The sequence below is a fragment of the Gorilla gorilla genome, chromosome 13 (assembly GCF_029281585.2).
Source record: "Gorilla gorilla gorilla isolate KB3781 chromosome 13, NHGRI_mGorGor1-v2.1_pri, whole genome shotgun sequence".
Taxonomy (NCBI): domain Eukaryota; kingdom Metazoa; phylum Chordata; class Mammalia; order Primates; family Hominidae; genus Gorilla; species Gorilla gorilla.
Window position 1 is genome coordinate 48,696,943 of NC_073237.2, and position 26,049 is coordinate 48,722,991.

The window sequence follows — 26,049 nt, forward strand, 5'->3', positions numbered from 1 at the left end:
CTGTATTGGGTGCATATATATTTAGGATAGTTAGCTCTTCTTCTTGAATTGATCTCTTTACCATTATGTAATGGCCTTCTTTGTCTCTTTCGATCTTTGTTGGTTTAAAGTCTGTTGTATCAGAGACTAGAATAGCAACACCTGCTTTTTTTTTTTGCTTTCCATTTGCTTGGTAGATCTTCCTCCATCCCTTTATTTTGAGCCTATGTGCATCTCTGCGCGTGAGATGGGTCTCCTGAATACAGCACACCAATGGGTCTTGACTCTTTATCCAATTTACCAGTCTGAGTCTTTCAACTGGAGCATTTAGCCCATTTACATTAATATTGTTATATGTGAATTTGATCCTGTCATTATGATGCTAGCTGGTTATTTTGCCCGTTACTTGATGCAGTTTCTTCATAGCATCTTTACAATTTGGCATGTTTTTGCAGTGGCTGGTACCAGTTGTTCCTTTCCATGTTTAGTGCTTCTTTCAGGAGCTCTTGTAAGGCAGGCCTGGTGGTGACAAAATATCTCAGCATTTGCTTGTCTGTAAAGGATTTTATTTCTCCTTCACTTAAGAAGCATAGTTTGGCTGGATATGAAATTCTGAGTTGAAAATTCTTTTCTTTAAGAATGTTGAATATTGGCCCCCCACTCTCTTCTGGCTGTAGGGTTTCTGCTAAGAGATCCGCTGTTAGTCTGATGGGCTTCCCTTTGTGGGTAACCCGACCTTTCTCTCTGGCTGCCCTTAACATTTTTTCCTTCATTTCAACTTTGGTTAATCTATCGATTATGTGTCTTGGGGTTGCTCATCTCGAGGAATATCTTTGTGGTGTTCTCTGTACTTCCTGAAATTGAATGTTGGCCTGCCTTGCCATTCTGGGGAAGTTCTCCTCGGTAATATCCTGAAAAGCGTTTTCTAACTTGGTTCCACTCTCCTCGTCACTTTCAGGTACACCAATCAAACACAGATTTGGTCTTTTCACATAGTTCCCTATTTCTTGGAGTCTTTGTTCATTTTTTTTACTCTTTTTTCTCTAATCTTGTCTTCTCGTTTTATTTCATTAGTTTGATCTTCAATCACGGATATACTTTCTTCGACTTGATCAAATCCGCTACTGAAGCTTGTGTATGCTTCATGAATTTCTCATGCTGTGTTTTTCAGCTGCATCAGGTCATTTACATTCTTCTCTACACTGGTTATTCTAGTTAGTCACTCATCTAACCTTTTTTCAAGGTTTTTAGCTTCCTTGCAGTGGGTTAGAACATGCTCCTTTAGCTCGGAGAAGTTTGTTATTACTCATCTTCTGAAGCCTACTTCTGTCAACTCGTCAAAGTCATTCTCCGTCTAATTTTGTTCCCTTACTGGTGAGGAGTTGTGATCCTTTGGAGGAGAAGATGTGTTCTGGTTTTTGGAATTTGCAGCCTTTCTGCTCTGGTTTCTCCCCATTTTGTGGTTTTATCTATCTTTGGTCCTTGATGTTGGTGACTTACAGATGAGGTTTTGGTGTGGATGTCCTTTTTGTTGATGTTGATGCTATTCCTTTCTGTTTGTTAGTTTTCCTTCTAACAGGCTCCTCACCTGCAGATCTGTTGGAGTTTGCTGGACGTCCAGTCCAGACCCTGTGTGCCTAGGTATCACCAGCGGAGGCTGCAAAACAGCAAGTATTGCTGCCTGATCCTTCCTCTGGAAGCTTCGTCCCAGAGGGGCACCTGCCAGATGCCAGCCAGAGCTCTCCTGTAAGAGGTGTCTGTTGGCCCCTACTGGGAGATGTCTCCCAGTCAGGCTACACGAGGGTCAGGGACCCACTTGAGGATGCAGTCTGCCCGTTATTCGAGCTCGAACACCATGCTGGGAGAACCACTGCTCTCTTCAGAGCTGTCAGGCAGGGGGATGTTTAAGTCTGCAGAAGCTGTGCCCACAGCTGCCCCTTCCCCCAGGGGCTCTGTCCCAGGAAGATGAGGGTTTTATCTATAAGCCCTGACTGAGGCTGCTGCCTTTTGATCAGATATGCCCTGTCCACAGAGCTGGAATCTAGAGAAGCATTCAGCCTTGCTGAGCTGCGGTGGGCTCCGCCCAGTTTGAGCTTCCTGGCAACTTGGTTTACCCTGTGAGCATAAAACCACCTACTCAAGCCTTGGCAATGGCAGACGCCCTCCCCCCACCAAGCTCCAGCATCCCAGGTCGTTCTCAGACTGCTGCGCTAGCAGCAAGGATTTCAAGCCAATGGATTTCAGCTTGCTGGGCTCTGTGGGCGTGGGACCCGCCGAGCCAGTCACTGGAGAGAATATCCTGCTCTGCCAGTTGTGAAGACTGTGGGAAAAGCGGAGTATTTGAGCAGAAGTGTACCATTCCTCCCAGTAAAGTCTCTCACAGCTTCCCTTGGCTAGGAAAGGAAAATCCCCTGACCCCTTGTGCTTCCCAGGTGAGGTGACACCCCGCCCTGCTTCAGCTCACCCTCCATGGGCTGCACCCACTGTCCAACCAGTCTCAGTGAGATGAACAAGGTACCTCAGTTGGAAATGTAGAAATCACCCGTCTTCTGCATCAATCTCGCTGGAGTTGCAGACTGGAGCTGTTCCTATTTGGCCATCTTGGAAGCACTCAAATCACCTGTTTCTTAAACCAAATCTAAAAACTATTTCTAAGCTCTTTCAAGAATGTTCAGTTTTGCTTTGAAGTTATAATACCAAAATTCTTAAAATACATTTAGTTTATACTTTTATTTCAGACTTCAAACCCAGTATCTTGAGGTTCTGCCAATACATTAAATATGCGCATTGCTTACCAACATCGATGGCCACAACTTAAAAATAATCTTTAAGTTTCCTACTACAAAAGTCTAGGTTTAGATATTTGAAATCACAATGAATAATCTATATTTGCACAGTGGAATTGTCTAAGAATTAAATCCCAAATTATCATTACATATAGGCTTACATTTCATTAAACAGACAAATCTTAAGTCCATTACACAATTTTAACAATTAATGTGTCTGAAATGACCATAATTAGTCCAATTAGTTTTCATTGAACCTGTCAGACAAAATATTATGCAATCTGAATCATAAAAAAAACTTGCATTTTAAACCTTTGTAAATTGCTGATAATAGGTGGTTCCACACCAGGTGGAAAGGAGCAGACTATCCAAATTAATTCCATCTAAAATAAACTAGAAAAAGTAAAAAAATATATCACAAAACGAGAGATAAAAATTTTCTACTAGCTCTCATATTACTCAAGCTTATGAAATTTACAGCCAGAAGTAGAAGTGAAATAAGGCCAAAACATATGAAAAAACATTGCCAGTATTACTTAATAAAAAGCTAATGATGAGCTTTCCATAGGAAAAACAGATAGAAAAAAAGAAAAGGTGGATACATTCACCAAGAAATGTCATTTCCCCATAAATAGAGACAAAATTTATATTAATTTACATCATTAAGTACAGAGTTAACAATCTCTCTATGACTGAATAAAATAAAGATAAAAACAAATGTATTTTCTCCCTATATGTTTTATTAGAATTTGTGACATAAAGAATTTCTGGATATTTGTTCTTAAATGTATTTTGCAAAGACCTAAAAGAAGGAACCATACCTGTTTTACCAATGACGTCTTGTAATTCAGCCATAGAACTGATTATTGCAGCAAGAAGGTCAGAACTGGTGAGCCAACTGAGCGCTTGTAAACAACGCAACTGCTCCTTTTGATGTTCTATAAAATTGAAAAAATCCATTGTAAAATTCTATAAAACTTTATTAAAATCTATATTTAAAATTCATAGCAGTGTTCAGCTATTTAAGAAACAGATAAAACCCTATTGTGAACATTGCCTAATGTGGAAAAATCTATTAAATGTTAGATTAGCTTGACCTAATTTACAAATAACTGTAAATGACACCAAATAAACAGAAAAAAACAAATTTTCTTCAGTTTTACTTATATTACTTAATAGTCTGCTTTTTAAAAATTAAAACAAATTGTTTCTTCAAAATAGTTAAGCATTCAAAAAACAACTGGAAAATTTACATTTGTCTCATTTTCACACAATTCTTCAATATATTTTTAACCCATTTCATACTTATTCATAGAAACTGAAAATAAATTATACTGGTAATTTGAAACAGGGCAGTTTTTGATTGACATAACTGAAAAATCACTGTATAAACTCTCCGCTTTACTGCAAAGGATTCAAATCTAAAACAAGACAAAGTTGAAATTATATATATTTGCCACCTAATATTTTAATCTGTTTAAAACAAAAAATCACAGCCTAATTTATACAAAAATATTCACTTATCCATACACACATATACATACATATGGAGACTATGTTATATTATTTGGCATATTACATGATTTTTTAAGAGTTTTTCCATAATAGCCAGGTATAGTCACACTGTATTTCACTTACATGCAACTTATATTTTTAAAAGCACAAATTATCTTACTTGGAAATTTATGCTTGTCTTTGGGCTCTCCTGTGCACACTAACATGCCTATGCCTTCTTTGAAACTCTCCATCCAGGTAAAAAGAGAGGCACATGATTGGCCCAAAATCTTGAGTCTGTTTGCTGCCAAAATTGCAATAACACCTTTCCGAAATATACGTATCAATCCTTTGAATGTTTTCTTTTTCATCTTGGCTTCCTCTTGCTTCTTTTCCTCTACAGTTGACAAAGCCTGGGCTAGAGTTCTAATTTCCAGTTTGAACAACTCAAAGGTGTTGACCTGCTCCTGGAGAAAATCTCTCTGTGTAGACAAGGCGCATGATCGGCTATAGAGGGGATATAAGGCACCAGCCATTAATGCACAGGCTGCCAGCAAGGACATCTGTTCCCTTTGAGTCTGTGATAACAGTTTTTTGAAGTGCGAATTTTCAAGAACCAACTGTTCATGTGACTTCTCAATATGGTTCAATTTTTCCATATTTTTTTCAGCAATTTCTTGAAATTTCTATGGAAGAAGTCAAAAAATATATTTGATCATGAAACAAACAGGCATTATATTAATTTCCCTTTACGCAAAGAAAACAAACTTTTGCTGACAACCACTTCTTCCTCTTTAAAAGATACATGTGCTAAAATATCCAAAATATAAATAAGATAGACAGGGCAACAGTGAGCCAAACAGCTTAGATCTGAATGTGCACATTGATTTTTAAATCCTCTCACATAGAAGCTTTACGTAAAGTAGAACACATAAATTTAAGACTATTTCATAAATTTCCTGTAGACTTATACATAAACACACAAGTTTAGAAAAGAAAAATATGCTTTCTCCGTATAATTTCTCTTCTTCCACTCCTCACTAATTCTTCATTTCTACTTTTAAACAGAAATGACACTGCCAATAGAGGGTTTCCTAGATGTAAAAAAGACTTTACTTTTTACCAAAATAAGCAACCGGTTCAATCAATGATATAACAAATAGCATGGTCTACCATTTACTGCATGAGAAGGCACTGTCTCTCAAGGATACTCACTTATTTCAGTTTCAGTCTTACCTCCCCATGACAGAAAGCTATACACAGTGCATCTCCAGTGGTGACAGGAAATACTAATTGTGAGCTGGGCCTCAGCAGCCCTCTGCTCCTTTTTGCCTAATCAAGTTGCTTACAATCCAAAACTTAATTTGAAATAAAAAGAAATTTAACTGTAAGAACCACAATTAATCACTAGAAAATAAATTGGCTCTCTCTATGAAATCTTAACCTAATCAGTAAGGAATCTTGAAAGAAAGAGTAAAATTAAGAAGGGACAGGCAAAATGGCTCACGCCTGTAATCCCAGTGTTTGGGAGGCTGAGGCAAGAGGATTGCTTGAGCTCAAGAGTTTGAGACCATCCTGGGCAACATAGCAAGACCCCATCTCCACAAATAAAAAATAAAAAAAATTAAGACAGGAATGGTGGTGCACACCTATAGTTACAGCTACTCGGGAGGCTGTGGTCAGAGAATCAATTGAATCCAGGAGGTTGAGGCTGCAGTGAGCCACGATCATGCCACTGCACTCCAGCCTGGATAACAGGGCAAGACACTGTCTCAAAAAAAAAAAAAAAAAAAAAAAAAGAAGGTAACAGATCCCAATTTCCTTTACTATTCACTTATTATTCAATAAACATTTATTGGGGCCAAGCATAAGGGCTCACACCTATAATCCCAGCACTTCTGGAGGCCAAGGTGAGAGGATCGCTTGAGGGCAGGAGTTTAGGACCAACCTGGGCAACAGACTAAGACCCTGTCTCTACAAAAAAAATTTAAAAATATCAGCCAAGTAGGGTGGTATGTGTATAGTTCTAGCTACTCAAGAGGGTGAAGGTGGGAGGATCTCTTTAGTCCAGGAATTTGAGACCAGCCTAGGTGACAGTGCAAGACCCTGTCTGTATTAAAAAACAAACAAACAAAAAAAAAAGTATTGATTAGTTACTAAATCACATGTACTCGGAAAAGAGACAAGTAAATCAACTAGCATGGTATAATGCTATGATAGAGATATTCCAGGTTGCCAGAGGAGTACAAAAGGGCACTTAAACTTTGGCAGCCATATTCTATCAATGGGACTATGTCCCAGAACTCCACACAAAGACCATTAGTAAAGCAAGTGGTGGCCCACAGGGAGTGCTAAAAGAAGCAAGGAACTCTGAGAAGCAGTAGCTACGCAGACTGCTTGCAAGAGGATGTGCGACAACCCTCTTAAAGCAGGCACACTTTAAGGAAAAATAAAACTTGACACTTGGCTTATAGCTAGATTAAAGCAGGAGGACTAGCAAGTGGAAAAGGAACAGCCAGAAAACAGCATAGTATGCTCTAAGGATGCAAATAATTCAGAATACCTGAAGAAATGAGAGAAAGGATGGAAATTTGAAAAGTACACAGATAACAGAGGACTGAGTACCTTATGTGCTACACTAAGAAACTTAACTTTATCTAGAGAGGTATGAGAAGCCATAAAATCCTGGAACTGTCCCTATTCTTAGTAAAGGGATGTGAGAATCAGAAACATAATAAAGATAGCCAGGGTTAGCAGTAGAGTTGCAGCAGTTGGGAGTAGGATGAGGGGAACAAATGGAAATCACAAAGGTTGATTCCATATTCTCTTCAAAATCAATTTCATCTGTTCAATTAGAGAAAAAAAAGAAAATTACAGAAAACCTAGAAAATACAAGAGGCAAACTAGCGATACTTAGGTAAGTGAAAATAAAAGTGAACCTCAGTGTCTCAGGCAAAAGTGTTTTCAACAAAAATTACACATAAAATTACAATAAAAATTGTGCATGTAGATACAGGTAGAGATAGAGACACTGTATCCTAAAGTCAGTATCTTAATAATGGAGAAAAACCTAAAGCATTTTTACCAAGTTCCGGAGCAATGCAAGAACACCCACTATTTCCACTAGTATTTAACATTGTATTTGGTGTGTTATTAGCCAGTACAACTAGGCAACGAAAGGCAAGTAGAGACATAAGAACTGGCAAAGAAGAGGTAAAACTATCTCCATTTGTAGAAAATTTGATCATAAATCTAGAAATAGCAAAAGATCCAATGACAGAATTCAAACAGAAAAAAAAGTCAGTAAGGTTAAAATACATTAAATTAACATACAAAAAAATCAACAGCTTCTTGTTCACAGAAACATTATTCACAATAGCCAAAAGGTAGGAAAAACACAAATGCCTAACAGAGGATGAATGAATAAACAAAATGTGGTATATCCACACAACAGAATATTATTCAGCCATAAAAAGGAATGAAGTACTAATACATGGTACAACATAAATTGAAAAATTATGCTAAGAGAAAGAAACCAGACACAAAAGGCCACATTTGTATGACTCCATTTATACAAAATATACACACTAGGAAAATTTATAGACACAGAAAACACATTTTTGGTCACCAGGGGCTGAGGAGAAGAAGGAATAAGGAGTGACTGCTTAACGAGTTCAGAGTTTCTGTTTGGAGTGATGAGAAGTTCAGGAGCTAAATAGTGGTGATGGTTGTACAATACTGTGAACACACTTAATGCCACTGAACTGTATACTTTAAAAGGATCAAAATGGTAAATGTTATGTCATGCATATTTTACCACAATTTAAAATATCAATATTCTTAATATATACAGATAAACAAAAAAGAAAATAATGGAAGAGAAAACCCCATTTAGAATTCCATAATAAAAAAGATATAATAATTTAGGAATCAATTTAGCCTGAAATGTAAAAAATCTATATAAGGAAAAGTTTTAAATATGGTTGAAAGACACAAAATAATACTTCAAACTTCAACAGCCTAACTCATCACAAAGATTCAATTATTCCTAAGTAAATTGATAAACGTAGTACAATTCCACCAAAAAACAAACCAGTTTGTTTTCTGGAGCTAGGCAAGTTGAGTTTAACCCTGAAAAAGAAGAGGAATGAGAGGGGAACAGCCCCACCACATACTGAAACACCAACAAAACCTCTAATTAAGGCTGGGCAAGGTGGCTCACGCCTGTAATCCCAGCACTTCGGGAGGCCAAGGCGGGTGGATCACCTGAGATCAGGAGTTCTAGACCAGACTGGCCAATATGGTGAAACCCTGTCTCTACTTAAAATACAAAAAAACAATTAGCCAGTCATGATGGCACAGGCCTGTAATCCCAGCTACTCGGGAAGCTAAGGCAGGAGAACTGCATGAACCTGAAAAGCAGAGGTTGCAGCAACCCAAGATCACGCCACTGCACTCTAGCTTGGGTGACAGAGCAAGACTCTGGCTCACACACACACACACACACACACACACACACACACACACACAAACAAAAACCTCTATTTAAATAATCATGTTATTTGTACATAAAAAAAAAAAAGACCAATGGAACAGAACAGCTAGAAACAGATCTAAGCACAAAAAAACTTCAATGATAAAGGTAGCAATTAAAAGCAGTGGGAAAAAGACAGACTAAATGGTGGTGAAATAACTGGATGGCCTTCTGGAAAAAAATATAAAAGTTGATCTATACCTGACATTTTATACATAAGTAAATTCCAAATAGACCATAAATCTATATGTAAAAAAAATGAAACCACAGAAATATTAGAAGAAAATACAGGCAAATTACTTAATCTTGTTATAAAGATAGGATTGCTAAAACTAAAAATCCAGATGCATAAAAAGAAAAGATCAATTAACATATTAAAAAAAAACACATTGGAGGGCCAGGCACGGTGGCTCAAACCTGTAATCCCAGCACTTTGGTAGGCCAAGGCAGGTGGATCACAAGACCAGGAGATCGAGACCATCCTGGCTAACACAGTGAAACCCCATCTCTACTAAAAATACAAAAAATTAGCCAGGCATGGTGGCACGCTCCTGTAGTCCCAGTTACTCAGGAGGCTGAGGCAGGAGAATCACTTGAACCCGGAAGGCAGAGGTTGCAGTGAGCCAAGATCATGCCACTGCACTCCAGCCTGGGCAACAGAGCGAGACTTGGTATCAAAAAAAAAAAAAATTGGTATTACATAAATAATTTTGTCTCAAAGTTTCCAATTCACTCCTACTAGAACCCAAATCTCAGTGGATACTGTGAGGCCTATTATTTCTCTATTTTAATGGGAATAGTTTGAAAATTATAGTGCTTATTCATATTCCAGGCATTGTTCTAAATGCTTTACATATATATTTTTAAATCCTTATACTGAACTATGAGGTTGGCACAGTTTTACTGATAATAAAATTGAGGTTTAGAGAAGTTACACAATTTGCCCACACTCCTTCAGCTAGGTTTATCTAATTCTATTACCTAACTTTTTTGTCTTTACTGAACTAAGGTTCTCCCCTCAGGTACCAACATCCCCACGTCTTCCCCAGTAAAGAATTCACCTTCTCCCACTATCCTCAACCTGATGAACAAGAAGTTGATCTCTTCCTTTAGTATACAGGCATTAGCCTCACCACTACTTTTCACAATTTAACATGTTCTGTAGAACACCCGGCTCCTTTGCCTTCGATCTCCCCTAACACTATTTGAATACTAACAATCTTCAGAGCCCATTCCAGGTTCTGTCTATTCTATGACTCATTTTACTATCATTTTCCTTCATACTGATCTTGACTTTCTCTGAACTTAAGTAAGGGTCACTCAGGCATTTAACTTCTACGCTACTTATTTATTTCATGTGTGTATATCTACTCTCCCTCAAATACAAGATTGCTAGTTCCTAGAGGTTAGGAATTATTTACTATAGTGTCTGTCACAGTGCTCTATACTCTGTAGGTATTTAATAAATATTGAAGGAATTAAATAACCCTTTATAAAATCATCCCTGATTTTGCTTAGCACAGTGTTTTGCCCATAATAGACACTGAATAAATGCCCAATTAATGAAAAAAGCTTTAGAGTGTAAAGGCTTAGAAAAAAGAAAAATATAATTTAAAAAAACAAAATTTCCAAATGTAATTTGGAACTTATCTACATGTCAGAATTCTGGTTTAAATTAATTCTGACTTTCCATAGGGAACTACTTTCAGAGGTATTGCATTATTTACTGTGAATTATTCTTGAAGAACAAAGCCTGTTTGATTGTAAGGGTGGAAACAGCTATAGAGCAAATTTGCTTTAAAAAAAAAAAAATCGAATGTTTTCCACCCAAGGAGATTAAAGGCCAGTATTTTTAAAACAAACATAAGGAACATCGCTTTCATATGGGACAAAAGCATTCCTAGTACTGAAATAACCTGCTCCTTAGTGTGTTTAATTTCGAAAAATAATATTCTCAAATTCCCCCATAAAAACATTCCGATCGTGAAGAAAAAAACCTAAAAATATAGAATGCATACCTTTTACACAAAATTCAATAGCATAACAAAAATACTACATAATTTCACCAGTTTTCCTTTACTCTGTAATAAATTCAAAGTGCATCCATAATGTGGAAAAAGGACAGCTTTTTTCCTTAATGAATCACGGACTTACTTCCTGAAATACATGAACTTTGAGGGATGCCTTACTGGCTTACAGCACTCTGTGAACTTTGAGACTCTGGACCAGAAATTAGACACTTCCCTAGGGAGTAAAATTCTTTTGTATCACTCTTGCTTGCTGAGTTCTTGCTCTTTATGTTGGCAAAAAGGCAAACTGCGCACTGGACATTCAATGGCATATAGTCATCAAAGGACTTCATTTAAAGGGTCTTATTTTTATAAGTTTCATATCTTGCCTTTTTAAGCTATGGTAATATTTAAAAATATAACAAACATATATTTACCTGCTTTCTCTATTATGTAAATGTTTCTCTGTTAAAAAATAAGGACACTTTGTAGAGAAATTGGAACTCTCATCAGACATTGCTAATGGGATTGTGAAATAGTGCAGCCATTTTCAAAAACAGTTTGGCAGTTCCTCAAAAAGTTAAACATAGAATTATGATATGATCTAGCAATCCTGTTATCTAGTCTTCATATACACACACACATTCTCAAGCCCCATAATGGTTATTTAATTTTAAAACACTATTTTCATTATGTAAATTTAACACATCAAAAATATGTGCCAAAAATGGTATGTGCCTGGGTTTATTGTTTTGTTTCTAAAGCACTGTAAATTATAAAATACCTTTTGGATAAGCCATACCCTCAAAAGAACAGAGTTCTTTTTATCGGAAGACTGGGAATAAATATGTCAATACAGGCAAGATGTCTGGTTTGCTTACTGTTAAGAGATATTACCTCTGACTGTGGAAAATTAGCAATATTATCTCTAAATTCTGATGTGTCCCATATCTCCCTTCTTTCTGTGCTTTCAGATCCTGGCAACAGGGCCCAGGTTGGCTCCAGTCTCCTCTGCTAAGCCTCCTCAAACTTTGACCATCTATCTCCTCTTCTAAATGTATAGCATTCTTTTGGCAACTAATTATGTACAGCCTATGATAAACCTTGTATTATTTACTTTTTCATGTATCTCCCCAATTATATTTTACACTTTTTGAGGAAAAAACTATATAGTATACCTCTTTGTTACTACCACAGCATGCAACACAGTGTGCTATATATTTGGTATATAACATATATAGTTTTTTATTAATATTAACTAAATTATGTAAAAATTAGCTTGATATTCTTATCTACAGTAGCAATTTATGATATAGTGTATTAAAACTTCAGTTTCTCAGAAAAAAAACTCTGAGAAATACAAATTAAGAGAACTACCATTTGTGGGTGGCTGACAATGTAGCACTATTTAGATTTTTCATACATTATCATGTTTAAACATTAATCAAGAATCACTTAAAAATGTGAGTTCTGGCCAGGCACAATAGTTCACACCTGTAATCCCAGCACTTTGAGAGGCCAAGACAGGCAGATGGCTTGCGAAAATATGGCAAAACCCCATCTCTACAAAAAATACAAAAACTTAGCCAGGTGTGGCGGTGCGTGCCTATAGTCTCAGCTACTCAGGAGGCTGAAGTGGAAGGATTACCTGAGCCCAGGAGGTCAAGGCTGCAGTGAGCCGAGACTGCAGCACTGCACTCCACCTGGGTGACAGAGTGAGACCGTGTTTCAAAAAAAAAGAAAGAAAGAAAAAGAAATGTGAGCCGGGCACTGTGGCTCACGCCTGTAATCCCAACACTTTGGGAGGTCAAAGCAGGTGTACTGCTTGAGCCCAGGAGTTCAGGGCCAGCCTGGACAACAGGGCGAAACCCCGTCTCTACTTCAAAAATACAAAAATTAGCAGAGCATGGTGGCGTGCCCTGTAGTCCCAGTTACTTGGGAGGCTGAGGTGGGGGAATCTCTTAAGCCTGGGAGGTTGAGGCTGCAGTGAGCTATGATCGCACGACTGCCCTCTAGCCTAGGCAATGTAGTGAGATACTAGCTCCAAAAAAAAAAGGAATATGAGTTCCATAAATATGAAACTGAGATATCACTATACCTATTTTCAGATATTGCTTTATATATAAAAATAGCATATATTTCTAAAAGAAGCAGTATTACAATATAATGCAAAAGGGACTGGAAGATAAGGATGGTAAAAATGTACTAAAACAGTCCATAACATTCACTTTGTAATTTCTAAATGCCAAGCAATGGGCTAGACATTTTACATATGGTTATGTTTCTTCTAATCCTGTCCCTAGAACTTCCTTACTACACAAGTAAGTAGTATGAGTTGTCTGAACCTCAGATTCCTCGCTTGTAAAACAGAAATGATACTTAAATGACCTATCTCATATGCCTGTGGTAGGGCTTACATAAGAAGAGACATGCAAAATATGCAAAAGCATTGAAAATTATATCAAGCACCATGCAAATTCAACTGCTAATATTATAATTAACAAAAACAATTTCTAAAGCAATTATTTGAAAAGTAGTCAGAAGTCTCTTCCAAAATTTCATTAGAGGTATCCATTCCCATGGACTCACAGTCGATCAGAACATAGTGTACACGTGATTGCATCCAACTCTCTGAATCGCTGCAGGCTGGCGTGTATACCTTAAGGAATTATCACCTCCAACAATATCAATAAGCTCCACTTTATCTCTGAATATTCTTGGAGTTCAATTATGAAGAAAAAAGCTTCAACATCTAATAACACTTTTATGACTCACCTGGATTCCTTGCCAAATACACTCTCAATACCACAGTAAAAGAGGAATAAAATGCAATACAGCATGATGAACCTGAATCTCCCTGAGTTTTGTTCTCCATTCTAAACTCACTTGATTTTACTAAAATGTCAAACAAATCTAAAGTGTTTACAATAAACATTACATCAAGGGTAACCTTTACTTAACTGACAGTAAAAAAAAACTTTACTTCTAGAAAGGAAGTCCTTGTTCCAATAACTATCTTTTCCAATAGAAAAGAAACAAGAACATAAATGCTAAGATTACAAAAACAAAGTTAGTAAATGGAATGGTATGTGGCACTGGGCCCAGATACTTTAGTAGGCATAGACACTTGAGATATATTTACATGATGGCTCAACGTATTTAAATTCAAGAATTACCCAACATGTGGCTAGCAAACTTTACCCAGTGCTAAAGACATGCTGTGATAGTAAAACCAGGCTGCCTTCTCTACAAATTTCATTTTTCTAGTAGCATTTACACTAACTGTTTTAAAGCTTAGACATTAAAGAAGTCTTAGAAATATTAGATTCTTACAAACACTACTTTTCTAACATCTACTACATTTTTTCAGATAAAAGCAATCAAATCCAAATATTGTTTTTTACTTTAATTTAGTGTCTTTTACTAGTCGCTTCTTTACAATGGCCAAATATTAAACATAAGACTCTAAGAATAGGTCATTTGTTTCCCAGCAGATGGAATATACTTATGGTTATGCTCATCTGACACCAAACATCCTCTATAACTCACAATCCTATATAACAACTGCGGATTTTTTGCCCTCATGTCCTTATCAACATAATTTTTGAAAATGTATTAAGTAATGTAAAATGAAAATTTTTTATTTGCATTGCACTTTTGGTGGTAAAAGATATAGAATTAATCATAACAAAATTTCCTAAAATAAAATTTACAGGTCCTATAATATGTATTATAATAACAGTTTATCAAATATAATACCAAAATAAATTGCTGCAGTGTATTCAATTATATTTGATAAAAAAGCAAATATGTACATAAATAATACAGAATATATGCCAATTTATTTATTTTTTTTTTTTTAAATGGAGTTTTGCTCTTGTTGGAGTTTCGCCCAGGCTGGAGTGCAATGGTGCAATCTCGGCTTATCACAACCTCTGCCTCCTGGGTTCAAGTGATTCTCCTGCCTCAGCCTCCCAAGTAGCTGGGATTACAGGCATGCGCCACCACGCCTGGCTAATTTTTTGTATTTTTAGTAGAGACGGGGTTTCTCCATGTTGGTCAGGTTGGTCTCAAACTCTGACCTCAAGGTGATCCACTTGCCTCGGCCTCCCAAAGTGCTGGGATTACAGGCATGAGCCACCACACTCAGCCTCCAATTTATAATAGTAATGTACTTTTAGAGATAATTACAATGATCATTTCCATTTGTAGACAGATGGGTCAAAGACTAAGTAAGGTATTACAAATTCTTCAGAGAAAAGTCTTCAGTGAGAGCTTCTCCTAAAACGTTAGCATTTGTGATGACTGATTCTCTTACTTCAAAAAGTGAACTGCAGCTGGGTACAGTGGCTCACGCCTATAATCACAACACTTAGGGAGACCAAGGAAAGAGGATCACTTGAGGCCAGGAGTTGGAGACCAGCCTAGGCAACATAGTGAGACCTCATCTCTACAAAAAAATTTTAAAAATAAATTTAGTTGGGCATGGTAGTGCATGCCTACAGTCCCAGCTACTTGGGAGGCTGAGGTGGGGGACCACTTGAGCACATGAGGTTAAGGCTGCAGTGAGCCGTGACTGTGCCACCATACTCAAGCCTGGGCAACAGGGTGAAAGTCTGTCTCAAAAAGAGAAAAAAGTGAATTGCTATGCCTTCTGGTAGATTTCAAAGAGTTCAGGACACTGATGAAAAAAGAAGTTGGAAGACTCACACTACCTGATTTTAAACTTAGTAAAAGGTTAGAGTGATTAAATCAGTATAGTATTGAAAGAAAAAAAGAACTAGACACATAAATAAATGGAACAGACAAGAAAGTCTAGAGATAGATTGACACAAACAGTGAACTGATTTTTGATAAAGGTACAAGGGCAATTCAATAAAGGACAGTGATTTCAATAAATGTTACTGGAATGGACACGAATACGCAAAAAAAAAAAAAAAACTGACCTTAATCCATACCTCACACCTTTACAGAAACTAACTCAAAATTGATCATAGACCTAGATGTAAAACCTAAAACTATAAAACATATAGGGAAAAAAATGGAGAAAATCTTGGTGCCTGTAATCTTAGGCAAAGAGTTCTTACATGTAACATCAAAAGTATAACCCATAAAAAAATTGATAAATGGGTCATAAAAATTTGAAACATTTGCTTTGCAAAAGTACTGCTAAGAGAATAGTAGAAAACATTTACAAATCACGTATCTGAAAAATGACCTGAACCTCCAGTATGTAAATAACTCTCAAAATTTGATGATAAGAAAACACACAATCCAATTAAAAACTGAGCAAAATATCTGAACAGATAATTCACCAAAAAAGATATATAGATAGCAAATAAACACATAAATAAATGATTAATTTATTAGGCAGTAGGGAAAATGTAAATCGAAATCACAACGACATGGCATTACACACCTATTATAATGGCTAAAATTCAAAAGAAAAAAATGATGATGTCATATGTTGGCACAGGTGCAGACCAAATCAAAATCTCTTACATTGCTAGTGAGAGTGCAAAATGATATAGTCACTTGGAAAAACAACTTAATAGTTGCTTAAGTTACACTTACCATATAACCATATAAATATACACTTACCATATAATCTAGAAATCAAACTCCTAAGTATTTACCCAAGAGAAATGAAAATTTATGATCACACAAAAACCTTTCCATGGATGTTTAAAGCATCTCTACTCATAATTGCCAAAACTAAAAGCAATCCAAAGGCCCATCAGCAAGTATTTGGATAAAATTTTACAGCCATACAATGGGACATTATTCAGCAGTAAAAAGGAATGAACTACTGATATATGCAACAATGTGACTGAATCTCAAATATATTTTGCTAAGTGAAAGTAACCAGACCCAAAAGGCTATATACTGTATGAGTCCATTTATATGACATTCTGGAGAGGGCAAAACTATATAGATGGACAAGTCTGTGGTTTCTAAATATGGCCAACTGTTTTTTCACAAAGGTACCAAGGCTATTCAGCTAGGAAAGTGCTGAACAAGTGAAGTGGGAACAATAAATGAAGAGGGAAAAAATGAAACTCTTCCTAACAGCACACACAAAAATTAATTTGAGAGGGATCACAAACTTAGACGTAAAAGCTAAAACTATGAAACTTCTAGAAGAAACAAGAGATTATCTTCCCAACCTTGAAGTAAAGAAAAATCATTTCACATATATAAACAAATAGCCAAAAGAGAAAAAGATTTGTAAGTTGGACTTCATCAAAATTTTAAAACTTATGATCATCAAAAGAAACACTGAAAAGGCAAGCAAGAGATTCAGAGAAAATATTGCGATGCATATACATGACAAAGGATATGTATCCAGGATATATAAAGAACTCTTAGAAATCAATAATAAAAACCAAATATCTCTATTTTTTAAATGAGAAAACAGTAGAAGAGATACTTTACAAATGAAGATATGTGAATAGCCAATAAGTATATGAAAGGTGCTCAGCATCATGAATCACCAAAAAAATGCAACTTTAAATCACAATGAAACTCCATTTTAAAACTACTATAATGACTAAAATTTAAAAGACTGACAATACCAAGTGCTGCAGAGGATGTAGAACAATGGAAACTTACATGTGTTGCTGGTGGGAATAAAAAATGACACAAGCATTTTTTAGAAACTTTTGACAGTTTCTTATGAACACACATATATCCCATGACCTGGCAACTGCACTTTATTAATTAAGCGAGAGAAATAAAACCATATGTTGACAAAAGACTTGTACAATAATGTTTGTGGCAATTTTACTTACAATATTTAAAAAACAGAAACAACTCAAATATCCATCAACCCACAATCCATCAAATTGTGGTGCTGTGATAAAATGGAACGCTAGTGACCATAAAGAAGAATGAAGTACTGATTCACACAACAACATAAATGACATTATGCTCAGAACATTAATATTGAGTGAAATTAGTCAATCACCAGACTATTGAATGATTCCACTTACATGAAATTCAAGAACAGGTGAAAACTAATCTACATGACAGGCATCAGAACAATGGTTGCCTATGAGGCATAAAACTGACTGGAAGAGAGAACACGAGAACACTCTAGGGTAATGAAAATGTTTGAAGTCTTAAATGGGGTAATGATCACATGGGTGCTTATGTTGATCAAAACATCAAATCGTAGTTACCACAGTCTAGGAAGGGTGTGTTGGGGGAGGAAAGGGATGGAGAGAGGTAGGTTAAAGGGTACAATAATACAGTTAGATAGAAGGAATAAGGTCTAGTGTTCAAAAGCACAGTAAGGTAACTTTATTAACAACAATATATTGTGTATTTCACAATAGCAAGAAGAGAAGATCTGAAATGTTCCCAACACAAAGAAATGATAAATGCTCAAGGTGATAGATATCTTACTCTGACTTGAGCATTACATATTCTATGCATATAACAAAATATCACATGTACCCCATAAATATGTACAAATATTACATATCAAATAAATACTTTTTAAAAACATCAAATTATACACTTAAGATCTGTGCATGTCACTGTATATCAATGCTACCTCTACAAAATTAAAATAAATTGTTTAGCTCTTTTACTTCAATATTAGAAAATGCAGAGCATAAAATATAGTAGTCTGCATACAATGAAAAAATTACTACTTTTAGATGGCACGTTTGTTGATTCATTCAAATTCATATAGAAAGGCATAAGTTCATATAGGACCTTTAAATCTGGGGATACAGAATGACCTGATTTAATATAATAATAATAATTTTATTTATATATGTGTGTATATATATTTATATAGTTTGGTTATTTTTAATTAGACTTGCCAATATAAGCATGAATGGATCAAATAAAGAGGTTAAATACCAAATCAACCATGGGAAGAATATACAACCTTCTGGTTCCTAAGTATCCTAACTTAGGAACAAAAGTGACCTATTAATAAACTCAATGCCAAAAAAGTATACCCTATCATCAAGCTATTCCTGATTAGGTGAAGATGATAGTTAACAATATAAATAATGTTGATGATAATTTGTGTAGAAAAAAATACATGGTTATGTTAACCCATAACTTCTACTCTCAATCAAGATATAATACATAATACAACTCATAGTGAATTACTTTTGCTACATGGCCTACAACTATAACCTTATATAATATCAGTTATATAATATAACCTTATATAATATCAGCAGGTATAAGTTCTTACATAATATCAGCAGGCATAAGAGATTTTAACCCCAAATAAATTTAAATGATGGTTCACATAGGAACCTCCACAAATGGAGTAAACCAGATAAAGGAATACCTACACTAAAACTGACAATACATTACCAAATACTTTAATATTTTATTTTAAAAATAAATAAAGGAAATATAATTTTAGCATTTAATTAACTGATCAATGCATTTTGGGATATTTTAATCAGAAAGCCATATATTTCCAAACTTACATGAAAGACAATCCTTAATGCACACACCCATACACACACACGTATGTGTGTGTATCTAAACAAATATATATGTATCTAAATAAGTTCTATGAAGTTCTTAAGAAGTTTAAACTGATTTAGCACTGCTACTGAAAAAAAAATAGTTTCTAATGGTTACACTGAGTAACCCATTTTTTAAAGCTCTTTGTAAAGGTAGCATACCTGTGCCCTCTTCTGCACCTCCAGGAAAAGTTCAGAATACTGCAGCTCTAGTTCCTTCTTTTGTTTGTGCCAGCAGCTCTCTTGGGCTTTGATCTGTTCTGCCACTTTGGTAAAGGTGTCTTCCTGAGTCTGCTGAAGCTCTCTCATCGTGTCAGACTTGTTTTTACAGATATACTCTAGATGCCTTATCTATATGGGGAGATGCAACAGAGAAGGAAATATGCTCACAAGCTATTTCTTTGTGTCATCTCCCCCAATAAAACACCCAAAATGTCCTACTATATTTTATTCCTTAAGATCATATAAAAATTTTAACATAAAATGTAAATAAAGAAATTTAAAAAAAGAAAATAGCAATGTAAACTGCCATACGTTAGCAGAAAATTGTGTTACTTCTATACTTAGATGGCAAATTTTTCATCTTCTCTTTCTAATGAAGTTACTTATTCTATAATTAATTTGATTGAGATTGAGAAAGATACTGTTACTTCTGGAACCAAAGCTCATGCTATTTAAATATCTCAATGGGAAAAAAAGTAAGTAAGATTTAAAAATCTGCAAACAGTTTACATGAAATAAAGCAGAATGTTCTAACCATTTTTTGTTTCACATTCAAACTCTGGAAAGAAAATCCTCATTTTCTAAAATGTATGACTATTAAGGATGTTTTGAAACAATGAAAACTATTAAAAATATAATACCATCTCATAGAGTTAAAACACATTCATTTTAATTATCTTTAATTTTCAAATCCATTATGTACACATTCACAATCAAGAATAGCATCTGTGCCTCTCACAATTTATTCCCTCATTTCTTAGCCCTACTTCTCAGTGTCTATGGTTGTGTTTGTCAATAGGACCAAGATAAAATGCTCAATAATAAAAAATATCACCCAGAAATTAGGTCAATATGCCGTTTTATTACTTAAACAGAATTTTTTTTTTAACTTACAGGACAGTTTTTCTCTTCTTGTCCCTTAAGAGCACATGTCATTGCAACTAAGACCTGGAAACTAAACCACATAAACACAGTACTGACCAGTTCAATAGACCCAGGATAAGAACCAATGTGTCTTTAATGGTGGCATATGTTGATCTGCTAAGCCACTGTAATTTTCTATGACCAAAAGCAGGTTTTTAAACATCTGTTGGAGACTGATTTCCTAGACTTGTGAGATAGTAATGTTACCATAAAGGTCTACTATATTCTCCTATAAAATATACTTTTTGCAGTCTAAAGCATGGAGTGAGTTTTCTAATATATATTTTGTTGTATTTCGAGAAGCAAATCATAAGCATATAATTAAAAATGTTTAAGCTTTTAAAAATAACACCTTATATTTCCTAAGCAAAGAATTTTAAGATCATGTTTTTGAATAACTATATCCTGTTTCTATTTTATGCCAACATAAAGAGTTGGTTTATTAATGTAAATGACTAAGTTCTTTGAATTGCTTCATCAGTAAGATTAATTTATTTTCTTTTAATTAGGTCCCTGTGGCTAATACTGGCTAGTAGTATTAGCATGTCCTGCACAGAAAGTGGAGCTTAGAGACTTCATACAGACTTCAGTCACATTTACATGCCCACAGCAATGGCATCAAACTGAGTTGTAGACAAGCCATAATTAATGGTATTGAATTATTAACATCCAAATTCTTTTTGAAATAAGATGAATGTCAGCCCCTCTTAATGATACTGTGATGTGGACAAATGTCACTGAATTTAATAGAGGTATCTGGTGCCTGAGGACAGTTACCTTCTCATTAGCCCTGTTGAGGTCTGCAATCAGGGCATCAACATTCTCCTGTAAGACTGCACAAAGCTCAGACCAAGAGAATTTATCCAGCATGCCTTCTGGTTGTTTTATGAGCACACAGCCTGCTACCAAGTGCTGATATAAGGTGTGAAGGAAGGTTAGCTTCTCCTGCAGGAAAAAAAAAAAAGAAAAATTAATTGCTGTATATAAACATTGTAAGAAGTAAAATACATAATACTAATGGTGAAGAGTTAATTTTAAAAAACCTGAAAAGGAATTACAATACTCAAGTCTCAGAATATTTTAATGACTTTTTTTATATTCAAAACTAAGCACCAGATAAAACATTTGGAATTGCTTACACTTGGTATTCAAAATCAAAATCTGAAGTCTGGAAGCCAGAAGACCAAGATTCATCTACAGCTCTGCTACTGATGGAGGTTGTGATTTGAGTAAACACCTGCTCAGGCCCAAGTTTCCTTAGCTATCACACGAAGCATATGGATTGGACTCATTGTTTATAAGCCTATCTAACTGTAACTCAGTATAGTAATTCTATAATTTAATAGTTACATTTGCCAAAATAGATACTACTTGTCAAAAAACAATACAGAAAAAAAGTGTTATTCAACTCTGATGAAAAAAAGTTATACCAATATATATACTTTACATGGACACAATTACTCAGCTTTCTTCTTCCTCCAGAGAATCCAGTTTACTTACTACTTATAGGAAATCTATCCCAAGCCCCTTAGGCAAAGCAGATAGTGATATGAAAGATATGGAAGATGGGCTCATTTGTTTTCCCCACTTATAAGTTCATATAGCATTTGGCACACTGGGCATTTGTAGGTGTTTAAATATTATAAAGTAGCAGCAAAAAAATGGATATAGCTGCTCATTACATACTTTCGAAAATGTCCAATTAGAAATATGTTTTTTAAAGTCCTTTAAAATTATATTACCACTTCAGTAATTAAACTATCCATTGCTGAATGACTTAGAAACACTTACTATGCTGCAGAATTCATATAAAGCAGATCACATTTGAACACATGAGGAGGGTTTACTTACTATAATGTCAAATAGCTCTCTTTATAAGGTGTTTCATCTGTAAAGTCCCAAAGCATGGAACTCTAAGACAAGGTAATTGTAAAGCTGCAAAATGAATATTTTTATTTTATGTAGATAAAATAAGTTCCCTCAAGATTTTTTAATAGATCAGCAGGAAGAAAACTTTTAAAAGAGACAAATTTAAAAAGAAAAATTTAGAAAGTCTATTACAGATTTTTAAAAAACAATATAGCATATGTAAAAGTTTTATAATTAGAAATTATAGAGAACATTTTCTTACAAATATCAAAATATAAATCTTTAGTTCACTATGTATGCCACCTTTTTTCCAAATGTAATAATTTAAAAATCAAAAAATTTGAAAATGTAGTTACAACAACAAATTTAAGAAATCAGATTTTTTTCACAAATATGCTATACCTTTTCATAAGCAGTTAATGATGACTTTTGCATTATTTAACTAGGTCAAAATGTTTTAAAGTCTTATTAAATAACTTAACAAATACATAAACATCTTCCTCCTGTGTTTTGCCTACTGATCACGTTTGTTCTCAAGGAAGTTCATCCTCAAGGATAATTCATTGTGTCGCTATTATGTCCTTTTTGCTTGGGCTGTGATAAACCAAGCATGATAATCATCCATTTGGCATGAAAAGAGACTCCAAAATCCAAAATCAATTCACACATGTTGAACCCAACCACAGCACTGTAGACATGCTGACTTTACAATACAGTCAGGCTTCTAGTTTCCTTTACTTTAATCATTATCTGATGTGTAGAGCAATTCCAACCCCTTCATGTGGACACAATTTAAATCCCAGACTGTAAAAAGAGTGGAAAGAATGTTTCCTTTTTACTCTCTTGGCATTCATGTTCATATTTGTTGGAGTAATGAACTCAATATGCAGAATGACTTAGATAAACCAGTTCCACTAGCTAGACTAGCTCTATAACCCATAGGGTAAAAAGAACTAGAAGATAATTCCATTCACAGAGGCTTAAACAAAATATGAAATTTGTGTCATAATATTTTTATAAGTCATTAATAAACATAAATGGATAGGCAACTCTCCAGGGTTTCTAAATGAAAAGTTTTAATTTTATGGGACTCTTATTTTTCTAAATTTTTATTAACATCCTATAATTATACAGAGTAAGGAGGCTATCTCTTAAAGTAGATATTATTACTGTTTTACAAATAAGGAAAACTAGGCCAGGCACAGTGGCTCAGGCCTGTAATCCTAGTACATTAGGAGGCCAAGGTGGGCAGATCACCTCAGGTCAGGAGTTCGAGACCAGCCTGGCTAACATGGTGAAACCCCATCTCTACTAAAAATATAAAAATTAGCCAGGCATGGTGGTGGACACCTGTAATCCCAGCTACTCAGGAGGCTGGGGCAGGAGAATTGCTTGAACCTGGGAGGTGGAGGTTGCAATGAGCCCAGATCGCACCACTGCACTCCAGCCTAGGCAACAGAGCAAGACTTTGTCTCAAAAAAGAAAAAAAAATAAATAAGGAAACGAAGATGTGGAGAGGCTAAGCTATATAGCTTGTCCACAGCCACATCATTTATAAACAGAAGTATCAGCATCCAAGTTCAGGTCTATCTAATTATAAAATATTTATTCTTTCCACCATCAATCTACCAAGCTACTGAAATAAAAAATAATTTTGTCATTGGCAAACAGGAACCTTGAAAGGACTGTTAGGAGCATAGTTACTTGAGTTACAATATTCTAGAAGTCCAAAAAGATAGTTGTACACATGATAATCAAAAAAATTAGTTGTGCAAGTTATAGTACTTCTCTCACAAAAGAGAATGACACAAGAGTAATGGAGTGATTTTGCAGCTGTCACAAACATTTCAAAATACTCTGCTCAGAACAATTTTCTTAATTAAATACAAGTAAAAATAGTCACTTGATGTATAACACTGAGATTAGTGAAAGGCCCTTCCTGACAGTCATTGAGTCTCAGGTAATACCTCTGCATCCTTATGGAAAGCCTGGGAAAGCTTCTGCAGTTCACTTTCAGACTGGGCTGCCTGAGCCTTTTCTTTCTCCCAACAGTGCAGCACATTTTGTAGTTCCACTTTTAAAGTGCTTATTAAAGCCTCTCGGTCTGCACATTTAGTGCGTAAATGACTTAACTCTTTATTAACATCAGCCAGTTTATCCTGAAGTTCCTGTCATAGATACCAAATAAAGAGATTGTAGAAAGGCCAGCCAACAAGGGGTGAGGGGACACTAGTATAAAACACATATTGAAAATATTCAAAGCTTTAAAATGAAAGAATCACAAAGGCAGGCAAGCATTTGTTTACATTAAAATATTTTACTGAATGTATTTTCTAAATATAATATCTCAGCTCAAAAATTAGAACATTTGTTATGTTTAAACATTTACATAAAATGTTAATATGATGGCTTATTCCAAAAAGTTCTTCCAAGGGAGTTTCCTTTCAATCTATTTTTTTAAAACAACGTTGTAGTTCAAAAATTTTAAAATATTTTAAAATAAATATCTTACATTTAATATAAGAACATTTACTTTCCAATGACACCCAACCACTTATAGAAATCTCAAATACGTGGCACAAAATTCTGCTGAACTGTTTATTCCTTAAACCTAACAAATTCTTTTGAAGTGTGTCCATGACAAACCCAACATGAAACAACATAATAAAATTCCAGCAATACTGGGAAACTTCTGAGAGTTGACTCAGCATAATTTTGCAAAGATGTAGTACATAAAACCAGCACAGAAACTAAAATAAACTATAGTCCTGGGCCTTAGCCAGGTGTGGTCTCAGCCCATTAACAGACATGATGTACTGAAAACAATGGCTCCACCCTAAAATGATGAAAACTGACTCCAAATACGATGTGCTTATGTAAAATATGTTTAATATGTACCTAAGGCTGGACATTTCATCTTAAATAATTATTTGAATCTCATAAGGTATTATAATTAAATCTGGGAAATAAATTTTCCTTTAACCAAAACAATTTCCAATCAAGTTTTAATTTTTTAAATGAAAAAAACATTCTTGTTACTCTTAATCAACATGAAAAAATTAAAATTCTACCCATACATACTTTAAAAAATAGAAATATATATTGTCAGGTACCTCAATATCTCTACTTTAAAATATTCCCTAGATAACTATATTTGTTTCTTAATATAAAAGGTAAAAGTTATTCTAAATAATACCTTTATATTTTTAGTGTGAGAGTCTATCTTCTGTTTCGTAGAATCAAGTTCATTACATGCCTTTTCCTTAGCATCATTCATGCTGTTTAGCTGATGAAAGAAAATGTAAGTAACTTTTTTACATTTTTCAAGGATGGGTAACTCAAAAGTTAATCTTTAAGTGCTTTTTATGCAATTACTTAAATACAAATTTTTCAATAGTAATTAAGAGTCTTTAAAAAATTATTTCTTTTGGTTAAATGCTATACAGCTTCTGTCACAAGTTCATGTGGCTAAAAAGAAAAGAAAGCATTCAAGCTTAAAATATCACTTATGTTACTGTATTTTTACTACACGTCCAGATAAAGGATTTCATTCTTATTGTAAACAAATACAACTTTATTCTTAAAATCCTACTGGACCAAAATGCCAGAAGCAGGGGCATCTATAAGCAAATAAAAAAGAACAGAGCAGAAGACTGTTCTTTCTATACATCATGAGGGTATTCACTGGTCTCTCACTCCATATGACAACTTCAGGGTCGGTCACATGCAGT

At 34.9% G+C, this 26,049-nt stretch overlaps 1 protein-coding gene across 4 annotated transcripts in view; it reads right to left on the minus strand.

The window, feature by feature from the left end:
* CCDC171 (coiled-coil domain containing 171) overlaps window positions 1-26,049 on the minus strand; it is a 422,806-nt gene that overhangs the window by 220,699 nt on the left and 176,058 nt on the right. For all 4 annotated transcript variants that reach the window (XM_031014903.3, XM_031014902.3, XM_055350793.2 and 1 more), the window contains exons 13-18: window positions 25,515-25,604; window positions 24,286-24,486; window positions 21,227-21,394; window positions 19,466-19,654; window positions 4,441-4,945; window positions 3,587-3,703 (exon numbers count right to left, since the gene is read on the minus strand). In XM_031014903.3, the coding sequence (XP_030870763.3) occupies window positions 3,587-3,703; window positions 4,441-4,945; window positions 19,466-19,654; window positions 21,227-21,394; window positions 24,286-24,486; window positions 25,515-25,604 (1,270 nt within the window). The remainder of the gene's footprint in view (window positions 1-3,586; window positions 3,704-4,440; window positions 4,946-19,465; window positions 19,655-21,226; window positions 21,395-24,285; window positions 24,487-25,514; window positions 25,605-26,049) is intronic.